This window comes from Narcine bancroftii, chromosome 4 (genome assembly GCF_036971445.1).
Source record: "Narcine bancroftii isolate sNarBan1 chromosome 4, sNarBan1.hap1, whole genome shotgun sequence".
NCBI lineage: Eukaryota > Metazoa > Chordata > Chondrichthyes > Torpediniformes > Narcinidae > Narcine > Narcine bancroftii.
Window position 1 is genome coordinate 291,698,521 of NC_091472.1, and position 11,827 is coordinate 291,710,347.

The 11,827-nt window shown below is 39.4% G+C and overlaps 1 protein-coding gene across 6 annotated transcripts in view; it reads right to left on the reverse strand.

Moving 5' to 3' along the window:
* The window catches only part of psmd14 (proteasome 26S subunit, non-ATPase 14), a 153,182-nt gene that overhangs the window by 12,109 nt on the left and 129,246 nt on the right, over window positions 1-11,827 (reverse strand). For 5 of the 6 annotated variants that reach the window (XM_069935403.1, XM_069935405.1, XM_069935406.1 and 2 more), the window contains exons 9-10: window positions 5,073-5,198; window positions 4,912-4,974 (exon numbers count right to left, since the gene is read on the reverse strand). In XM_069935403.1, the coding sequence (XP_069791504.1) occupies window positions 4,912-4,974; window positions 5,073-5,198 (189 nt within the window). Of the gene's footprint in view, window positions 1-3,473; window positions 3,582-4,911; window positions 4,975-5,072; window positions 5,199-11,827 lie in introns of those variants that run through there. The other variant, XM_069935407.1, reaches the window with a different exon arrangement.

Below are 11,827 nucleotides of genomic sequence, written 5' to 3' on the forward strand. Positions count from 1 at the left end.
GGCTGAGGTCTCTGCGACAGGAAGTCAAGAATTGAATTGCAGAGGGAGGTATTTAGACCCTGTAGGCTCAATTCCTTTATCAAGTACGGTGGTATGATTGTGTTGAATGCTGAGCTGAAGTCATTAAACAGCATTTGAACATACGAGTCCTGGTTTTCCAGGTGGGTGAGGGCTAGATGGAGAGCAGTGGCGATGGCATCATCTGTAGAGTGGTTGGGTCTGTATACGAACTGCAGGGGGTCTAGTGAGGGGGGCAGCAGGAGCTTGATGTGTCCCTTGATGAGCCTCTCGAAGCACTTCATGATGATGGGCGTGAGTGCAACAGGGTGATGGTCATTGAGGCAGGACACAGTCAACTTCAGCATGGGGGACAATGGTGGAGGCTTTGAAGCACGTTGGGACCATGCCACTTCTCAGGGAGATGTTAAAGATATCAGTGAGAACATCCACTAGCTGAGCTGCACATCCCCAGAGCATTCTGCCAGGAATGTTATCCAGACTAGCAGCTTTCCATGGGTTGACCACTGCAAGACACAGCACCTGGTCATTTGGAGGACAGGCAGTCTTCTTTGCTGCAACATCGATTTTCACCTCAAAATGTGTGTAAAAGTTGTTCAGTGTGCCTGGGAGGAAGACATCACCAGCACAGGCAGATGGTGTAGTCCTGTGGTTGGTGGTGTTTTGGATGCCCTTCCACATGCATCATGTGTCCTTGCTATCTAGGAAGTGACTGTGAATGCGCTGGGCATGTGCACGCTTTGCTTCCTTTATGTAGCAACGGAAAAGATACATAACCGACGTTTTGGGCTTGAGCCCTTCATCAACATATGAGAAAATGCTGCCGTGCATCTGAACAAAAGAGTAGTGGGGGAAGGAGTGGAGGTGGTTGGCAAAGGCATGGGATAATCGGTGGAGAAAGGAGGGAGGGGACAGTAGCAGGGAAGAAGGGATGGCTGGGTGAGTGAGGGGGAAGGGAAGGGAGAACTGGAAAGACAGGAAAGGGGAGGGGGAAAAAGAAAGGCGAGCAGGTTTAGTAGAAAGCAGAAAAGTCAATGTTAATGCCATCTGTTGGAGAGTGTCCAGCTGGAAAATAAGGTGCTGTTTTTCCAATTTGCAGGTGGTCTGTGTCGGATAGTACACAAGGCTATGGACAGACATGTGAGTCAGGGAGTAGGACTCGGAATTGAAATAGTTGGCTACTGGGAGGTCTCTGCTGTTGCAGAGAGGAGATGCTCAGTGAAGGGATCTCTCAATCTCCGATGTCGAGAATGCCACAAAGGGAGCATTGATACAGTAAATCAGTTCTGCGGATGTGCAAGTGAAGCGTTGCTTCACTTGAAAGGACTGTTTGGGGGCCTTGGATTGTGGTGAAGGAGAAGGTATGGGTTTGTATCTCAGTGAAGTGATCTCCCCCAATCACCATTCATGCGCCAATAGTCTGATACCATCTGAAAAATAATCATGGATTAATTAAGAAATAAGGTGGGCAGCTAAAGAAAAGTCAAAACAGGATAGGCCCTTCAGAAGTATAGAAAGTGTAAGAAGGTGCTTAAAAAGAAATCAAAACAAAAAGAGAGCAAAATATCACCGTCAGAAAGGTTTAATGAAAATCCCAAACCTTTTATATTCAGAACAAAAAGTAACCAGGAAAGAATAAAACCTATGAGGGAACAAATTAGCAATTGATGCCTGGAACCAGAGGTCAGAAGTGAGGTCTTAAGTTAACACATCCATATTCACCATTCATGCACAGTGAGCCAATAGTTTGATATCAGTTGAAAAAACACATGGATTAATTAAAGAAAGTCAGTGTGAGTTTGTTGGAGGACAATCCTGTCCGATCATTTTGATTGAATTCATCAAACCGGTAACAAAAATGTTGAGGGTTGATGAAGTCTGCAGAGATTTCAGGGTTCATTGACAAATTGGATTCAAAGTTGGTTTAGTTACAGGAGGAAGGTCTGGAAGCCTGAAACCAACGGGGTACCACATGATCAGTACTGGGACTCTTACTGTTTGCCTCTACTTGGATATGAATTTAACTGGTCTGATGAGTTTGCCTTTGACAGAAAAATTGGTATTGTTGATTGTGAGGAGCAAAGTCGAAGATACAGTCGGTAAAAATGGTCAGAGCAATGGCATGTTACTTAATGCCGCTACATGTGGGGTGATGCCCTTTGGGAGGACTAAAAACGGAAGATCATACACAAAGAATGATGTAAGACAAAGGGAGTATTAAGGAAAAGAGGGAACTCTGTATGCAAATCCAGGAATCCCTGAAAGTGGCAGCATAAGTAGATTACCATGGTGAAAAAGGCAGAGGGAATACTGAGCATTAGTAGGGCACTGAATATAAGAATGGGAAGGTGATGATACAGCTTCATAGAACAATGGTTCAGACACAGTTGGAACACTCTGCAGTTCCTGTCATAACAGTATAAAATGAAGAATGTGGCTGGACTGGAGCAAGTTCAGAAGAATATGCCTTAGATGGTGGGATTCATTGAGGAGAGAATGCAGAGGTTGGACTTTTTGTTCCTTGGAATAATTATCGAATTGGTTAAAGAAGAAATTTAGCAACATCAATAGAAAGTTGGTTGGTAGTCAAAAGTTAAAATGGATATTAAAATATTGCGCAAATTGGAAAAGAATAAACGATATAATGACACAAATTATGTAAAAACTTGCAGATCATAAATTATGGGACTTAGAAAACAGTCAGTAGCCCTGAAAAATACCTAAAAGAAATTCATAAGTTAGTGGAGGTAGCATACAAATAAAACAAGAAATTTATTTGAGGGTTCATGTAACTTATTTTGAGGAAATGGTTTACAGGCATACCCTGTTTACGAAACTAGAGCATTCCTACAGAACCTTTCGTAAGCCGAAATGGTGTAAAGCGAAGAAGTGATTACCATTGATTTCTATGGGAACATTTTTTTTGAGAATTCACAGACCCAAAAAATAGCCCACCAAATAACACATAAAACCTAAAATAATACTAACATTTATTAAAGGCAGGAATGATATGATAAATACACAGCCTATAAAGTAGAAATAATGTATGTACAGGGTACTTAGGCTGAATCTTTGGAGGTTGGGGTGGCGGGAGGTACAGGAGACTGGAATGTAAGAGAGGAAGATCTGTTTGGGTTCGCGCACAGACTCGATAATGGTTCGCTGCTTTTGTAAAAGCGAAAATCCTTTTGTAAAAACAAACACAGGTTTCTTCATAGAAGCGACTTTTTGTAAAGTGAGTATTCATAAAGCGGGGAATACCTGTATGCCAAATGGAAAGATACTAAAGGATACCAACTGGAGATACAAGTATGGTATTTGTTAGTAGAGAAAAATCAAGCATTCTGGACTTGAAAATGAAGACGACAATAATTATTAAAATAAATGATTACAAAATATACAAAGCATTTTCATTTAGATTGGGGTTTTAAGATGAAAGGGGAAAGGTTTAGGGGGAACATGAGGAGAAAGTTCACTCACAGGGTGGTGACAGTGTGGAATGGGTTGCCATCTGATGAATGCAGGCTCAATCTTGATTGGGTAGATACATCGATGGGAGAGGCCTGGAGGGTTATGGGACCAGGTCAATGGGACCAGTGAAATAGTGGTCAGTACAGAATAGAAGGCCTGAATGGCCTGTTTTCTGGGCTGAAATGTTCTATGGCATTGGTTAGATCATATATTAGTCACATTCATAGAAAAGGGAGTCAACAATATAGATTCTTCTGCATTAATATCTATGGTTAATTAAAAAATCTGCAGGTTAGAAATTACTTTTCCAAATGAAGAGAAAATCTATATGAAACTATAACAGTTTTACTTTGAATTATCATTGGTATTGATGGCTTGAAAAAGTATATGCAGTGTCCTCTGATTTACAAGTCAATAATGAAGGGCACTCAATTCATCCACAGGAGCAAAGAGGTCACAAGCTTTTTCAGAAAATTTTAACAGAGTATAAAAGGGAGTAATTGAGACAATAATATTTGAGGAAGTTCTCACAATATTTGAAACAAAGCTATATGGCATGTCCTTTCTCCACACCAGTTTCCTAGTGGAAGCCAGGCAGTGAGTGTAAAGCACTTAGTTTGAGGCTAAACATTGCAAACATGGTTCGAATCCCATTATATCGGACAACAGTGTCAAAGAAGACTTAACATCTGTAGTAATAACACTGATGCCTGACAGCTTGGTCAGCAAGTGCCAGATTCAAATCTCAATTCAAAGCAGAAGAATCTGGGCTGTGAAAGCATAATTGAAGAGATGGAGGGCAAATGAGGTATTGTGGAAGTAGGTTGGGAGGGATTAGGCCAGGCGAGAAAAGATAAGGGTCTAGACAAGACAAAAATAGTTCAGTGGGGCAGGAGCAAGCAGAAACAATGGGTCTACCTGGATGGTCATTGATTAGATGGAGGACATGAGGTATTGTAGATGTATGTAAGTTGAAGAGATGAAGAATCTAGGGTGATGGTCAAGAGAGAAGGGAGCATGAAGCTATTGGAGTGAGACCCCATCTGCTCTCTTGCGTGGGCTTAAATATCGTGTGATACTATTTCAAACAATAGTTGAGTTGTCCCTAGCGTCCTGGATAACATTTATCCCAAAACAAATTATCTAGTCATTATCACATTGCTCCTTATGGGAGTATATTGCATGTATAAATGGATTGAAGTATTTCATTCACTAAAAGTATTTTGCAATGTTCTGAAAAACAGGAAATGGTGCAGATAATTGCATTTTGAAAAATGCTGTATGGCTCAATATAATTATCTCGAGTATTTTAAAAATCAGGTCCATACCCAAACTGCAGTTCATCCTAACTATGAATTCTTCAATGGTTAAATTGATAATAGAAAAAGTCTGCTTCAGATTACTCAGACAGCCCATACTTACTTGTTTTCCAACATTTTTAATTGCCAGTTGTTCAGGAGTCATTTTATCCTCTTCTTCCACAGCCTGTTAAAGAAGTTGACATGTATGAGTATAATTTTTTTTTTTGCATACATTTAAAATGATTTATTGGAATGAAGGATTTCCTCTCTTTTTTTTTTTACCTTATTGTAGTTCTTAGCCAATTCAAGCATTTCTTTCACAACAGTTTCATTAACTTTACAATGCTCACTGTAGTCCTGAAGTGTCAGCCCTTCCATCCAACTTTTCTTATGCAAGTTCAACAACATCTGTATTTATGAAGAAAAAGCAAAGATTTTCCATTTACTGATCAACAGGAAGCAGAAATTCAGCATGAATAAATAAAAAATAGGCAAGATAAGTGCTGCCCTCTAGTATTGTTAAATAATTCAAAAAGTCCAAGTCCAAAACATCATTCATTCACTGGGTGCCATCATTCAATTTCTGTGATGCTAATCAGGAATACTGTAACTTTTGAGCATCCACATTCACCCCGCTTGTCTGACTCACGACGTGGAATGTCCATCAGAAAACCCCCCTGTCAATTATCTCCAGGTGCTGCAGAGAAGAGTATCTGTCAAGCATCACCGGCGAAGGAGAGGGTGTTAGGGCAGGTTAGTGAGGACAGGAGGAAAGGAAGGAGTTCATCAAAGAAAAAGATGCAAGCTCTTAATCTGTGCGGATATTGGGACATCTTACGTCACAGTCATTACGGTAACACTACAAACAATAGTCTTCTTAAAGAGACAAGCACAAAATTAACTACGAATCAAAAACACAAGATTTTGTTTCAACCTTTATAAACCCCACCTGCCTTTTCTACACTTTCTCACTCACCAACAATCCTCTTTTGGTTAAAAAAAAATGCTGAGAAATTTCTGAAGGTGCATTAGGACATGCAGAATTTAAAAATACAACAACAATTTGCACTGGTTGAATTTCTTGTCAAAAATATGACAGAAATTGACAATAGATATTCTTATTGAGTAATGATGCTGTTTTTATCTGATCTTATCTCAAATTTTAGCTGATGATAAAAGTGATTATAGATTGATGTACTTTTGTATTTTTAGTCCTGATTTACTATACAACGTTAATGACAATTATTTAATGAAAACAGGACATACTGTTTGCAAAGAAATGAGGCTACAGCTTCAAAAATTAAAAATATTGTCCATGGCCTTATGAAAATACAAGTTTAAAAGGAGACAATCCTTTGTGGGCTCTTTCTCTATTCCCCATTGCCCTGCAAATACTTCTCCTTCACACATTTATCCAGGTCTCCATAAGAAGTAATTAATGAACTGTCTTCACTCATACATCCATCAAGATTCAGTGGATGAAGTTCCAAATGTATGTACCATGGATTCAATATTACATTTCAAAACCCTTTGGAGTTATTACAAGAATGAATATCCTGACAGATTTCTAGAATTAATTGGGAGAAATGGGGGAAGGTTAGAGTGGATAAAACTTCATGTAGTTAATGACGTGGCTGAATGTTTCTTTGAAATTACTCAGCTACCAAATATTCACCATTGAAATTAATCTGCTAATGTCGTTGTTCATCCTTCATAGTCGAAGATGACCATGACTTCAAAATCCAATGGGAGATTGGTGGCTGTGGGTAGAATCTCCTAATACTAACTCAAACATCTCCATTTGCAGGTATTTTTCAAATGCTACAGTTTTGTACATTCAAATATACTTTACGTTAAAGCTCAGTTCCACTCTATGGATCTCTCTTGGCAAAATAAAGAGCATCAGCTCTCCATCTGTTATACATTAGTATCATGATCAGATGAGTAGAGGCAATGCTTCTGTTGAATAATTGTCACGCTCACCCAATGCATGAAACTAATGTACTCGGCTCTACCAAATAAATTATCTGATTTCTTATTGGCTTTCCAATGAATATCCTCCTGGGAAAGATACATTTTGAAGAACAAGGGAGCACCTCAGGTACATTGGTTTCAAGGTGGCCTTTTTTGAGAGACTGGCATTAATAAGTCAGACTACTGTTTTTTGACAAGAAGGCATGGAACGTGCAAAATTCTTCCCACTTGGCTCCAGATAATCTCATACCCAAAAAGGGGCGATGATCCAAAATGCACAAGGATTATTTCAGTTAATTACCCTTCCTTCATATGTTCATTTCATCTCACTTAAAATAATTCAGTTGATGAATGTTATGAATAAAGGATAGCCGAATATCTGCATCATGTCATCATTCAGGTCAGTACTTGGGCCTGATGTTCTGCTCACCTAGAATATATTGCCTCTCCTTTCTCGGTGTAGTGATCGCTGCGTGGCCGATGTCTGGCTTGCCAGGTAGGTCACTGCAAATGGCATCTCCTACATTACTGTATCTATAGCAACACCTTCTCACTGGTGTCCCGTTTTCACTGAGTTTGCTACGTCATAGTGCAACTGAGTGTTTGGTGTTATAACTGGATGAGTAGGCTGGGCTCGTTAGTTTTGGTTGGCAACCAGCCCAAGAGAAGGAAACTCTGATTTCAAACCTGGGCAGAATGGGCTTGTTAACGTCATAAGCCATCCATCGAGGAGAAGGGCACTCCGATGTAATACCTATGATCCAAGGACTTGGCTGTCACCATCTCAGCTTGCTAGGCCTTGGCGGATAAACCCCTGGGGTAAAATGGTGGGGCCAGTATTGCACACACTGCACTCCACCTAAAAAATCCATTTTGCAGGTTCGAAGGATGTGCCCATGTCTATGATCCTTCCTAAATCTTCGTCCATGAAGCCAAGCCATGACTTGGATGCTGGTCTTCATCAATGCTGCTGAATGAATTTCTAAATAAGATGAACAAATTCTCTGTTTCAAGAATCTATTTCAAGAAAATAGATTATGTGACATTGCACAGATATTCTACATTAATACCAAGCCTCTAAGTAACAAGGATGATTTCTGTTATTTTTGCTCAACTTTTTTTTCCCCTCATTTAGCTTTAAGAGACAAATTGCTGTGAAAATTAAGGAAGTCACTGTTATCTATTCCTTCATGTCTGGAATATAGTGCCCCAAACTATATTCCCGCTTTTAGCACTCTTCTTTCTGAATGTTTAATACATGCCATGTACACCAAGCAGTAAACATTGAACAATTCCCACCCTCAATGTCTCAACTGAATGGGAGTTGGAATGAGAGAGTATGAGAACAGGCTGGTTTAAATAGGTGAGCGATACAAGCAGAACAGCCATCATGGGAGTGACAATCATGTAATTGGGCCAGAGATCAAGTGGGGAGTTGAGGTTTGGCTCAAGTAGCTGTGGCAAAAGAAATAAGATCTTAACTGAGGATAACAGAAAAAAGTACTTAAAACTCCATATTTATTTCTAATTTGCTCAAATGTCATAAGTTGTCCCTGCTCATAACAATCCTCAATACACTTTTTTTTCCATTTTCAGTTAAGATTTTATTTAAGGGACAAATTAGGTCCAGAACTAACCGTACTGCAGTGTAGTGAAATAGTGACTCTGGTTTGAATGCGGAGCACAAAAAAATTATTTCAAAAATGTATTCCTTACTTCAGACAGGAACCCCTAAACAAGGGCTTGATAAATCAAAACAATCAGATTTGGGTATAGAAATTGATCCATTTTGCTGGTCTGGCTTATGTCTGGAGAGCATGATTATCAAAATTTATATAAGGTATCGGCTGGTGCAACATATCTTCTTGCATCAGCTATACCTTACTCCACAAAAGTTACATGAATTCAAATCAAAAATATCAGACCAATGTTTTCCGATATGGTCACAAAATAGGTACTTTCTTCCATTCAACCTGGTCATGCCCCTAAAGTGAGGCCTTTCTAGGAAGATTTGGATAATCTCCTGGAAAAATATTACTGAAATTCGATACCCTCAGATACCTGAATTATTTTTATTGGTGAATTTAGAATGAGGCTGTCAAAATATCAAGTAAAATTTGTTAAGCTCATTTTAGCAGTGGCCAGGAAGCGCATAGGAGTTATTGGAAATCTGATTCCCAACTAGGTTTAGCCTACTGGAAGATAGAAATGTTTAATTGTGTTCCCCCGAGAAGATCACCTATACCCTCAGAAACAGGTATGATGTATTTTTAAGAATATGGAATTCATACCGAAGGTACATGGGGTAATTTAAAAAAAATTATTAATATCATACATTTCAAATTAACTTGTTATAACATTACATAATAGATACTAAATCATTTTCACCCTTCCCACCATCTGTATCCCCTACAGATAGAAAAAAATTTCCCCCCTCATGTCTCTCCACCCCCTACCCCGTGGTGCTCGCAGTACTGAGGACTTGAGATAAGCAAGGTTATTTGTCCCTTGATGGGAGTGAGATTTGTCCTAGATGAAGTCAATATTTTTTTCTTTTTTTTAATTTTTTCTTCTTGTTTCTTGGGGTGGTGGGTGGGAGGATTCTTCTTATTTTGTTCTTCTTTCTCTCTATTATCTTTTTCTCCCTTTGGTTCAACGTGGACATTGAATTTACATTTTTATAGTACTATTGTAATTTTTCTTTCTTTATAATAATTGAATCACATATTAACTTTTCTTTCTTCTCACTTTCTTTAATATTGACCTGCAGATAGATATTTGTACTATTTTGTTAATATTATGTATATTGATGTTTTTCTTTTTGATTATTCTTCATTTTGACTGCATATTGATTGAAAATTCTCAAAAAAATAAATTTAAAAAAAAAGAAACTGCAGCAAGAACAGGTGTTGGAGGAGTTGAGGTAAGGCCAACTCTAATGAAGAACAAAAGGGTTCAGCAAGAAAGCACAGGTCAGGGGTGATTTTTCTTATTTCTTTCTCTCTATTTCATAGACAGTGGGAATGCATCCAGGGCAGGGACCTGCTCTTGATACTAATAGTATCCCTGATGACTTCATCTGTGATAAGTGCATCCAGCTGCAGCTTTTACAAACCATGTTAGGGATATAGAGCTGGAGTTGGATGAATTTGGGAGGCTGAGAGGGTGATAGACGGGAGTTGGATTGCAATCATACTTAGGAGGCAGGAAGAAGGTTGCTGGGTGACAGCCAGGAGAGATAAAGGGAACAGTCAGAGCAGGGGTATCTCTGTGGTGGCACACAAGTTGCATTGGCCACTTCGGTCCGACCAATGGTGGAATCCCCCACCCTACGTTTTGTCTATGATTGGGAAATACTAAGGAAAATAAGAATCAAGATTCCTTTATTATAATGTACAATACATGTAATATTACATGAAATTGACTTATGCCTGCTCTAAGAAAAAGAGTTGTCATTTGTGTTGCCCAGCACCCTTTACAGTAAGAGAAAAAGAGAAGCAAAAGAGAGTCCCTTCAGAGTCACATGGATTCACTTCCAGTGCTCCCTCAGCCTCTGCAGTCACACAGACTGAAATAAGAAATACGACCTGGACTTTCAAACTGTGGGAATAGATTTGTAAGTTATTGAGCAGCTTTAACTTACTGAAGGAAGCAAGCCAGACTTGTAAAGTGCGGAGTCGATCGCTGGAGATGCGAGGGAGGCTATCTGAAGTGCTGTGCGAGAAGGCCAGGTGCGGGAAGCAGGCTGGCATTGGGACAGGCACAACTAGGGTGGTGCAGACCATACTGGGTGACACCATCAGAGGGGATGACAACAAAATGACTGTCTTTAAAATTTTTGTGCAGTGTTTCAGCAGAAATTTATTATTTTTTGTTAAAATATCGCTGTAGTTAGTTATAACAATAAAAACATTTTCCATAAGCCCAGATTACATGTATCAATATACCTACAAGGTTAAAACTCTATGCTAATTCATTTTTTGAACCTTCTTATGAGTTATAATTACCAAATTACAATGATGCTTTGAATTACGGCATTTCGTCTGGACGTGTTGTTGTTTTCATTGTCTCTGCTTTTGTCAACTGTTCTGGTGTTTTATTTACAATACTGTGGTAATTAGTATTTGTGAATCTATATCAATAGCTTTTTTGAGAATTAAGTAGTAATTAAAGAAAAAGGAGAAAAATTACAACATTAGTACAAAAAAATTACTAAGGATTCTGAATGGACTGGTATGGGAGGAGGTCCTTGGGGGGGTGGGGCAGGGGGGCAGTGACACCATGAGTGGGTGACACCAACCCAAGTGATGCCACTGGGCATTGGGCTTAGACTGAGACCTAACTCATTCAGACCTGTACTCCCAAGGATCTTACTCACAAATGTAAGATCATTAGAGAAGAAATGGATTACCCAAGGCTCCATGTCAACCGGAAGGAATTGCAGGAAACGTGGCTCTAAGTATCTGTTATATAGTCAGGATAATGTGAATGACTTTGTAACCACGTAAGAATAAACCCTTCTCACTGTAGTAATTGTAGTGCACAACTGTGGGGCGTATGTGTGCACAACTGTGGGGCGTATGTGTGCACAACTGTGGGGCGTATGTATATGAGTGTGTGTGAATCGTTTCCTGAGATGGTGGAAGACCTCAGTAAGTAAAGTCTCTTTTGTTATTTGAATCTTGCATCTCTAAGTTATTTCAGAAGCCTCCCAAGAAACTTACAGACATAACAGTCTCCATTCCAGATTCATTTATATAGAGAGGTGGCCTTATCCCCTTAAGGTCAAACAGAGATAATGCAGCATTGGGCAAGACACAAGGAGGGGGCTGAGAACTGGTGCACAATGTCTCTGTTGCTAAGACCTTATGCTTAGCAGAGATGAAGTACCTAATGGTGAAATGCAGACCCTTCTACCTGCCCAGGGAATTCACAGCCATGCTGATTGCTGCAGTTTATGTTCTGCCTTCGGCAAATGAAGGTGAAGCAATGAAGGATCTTTATAGTGCCATCTGTGAAGCCCAGATGTCTCACTCTGATGGTTGCATGATTGTAGCTGGCAG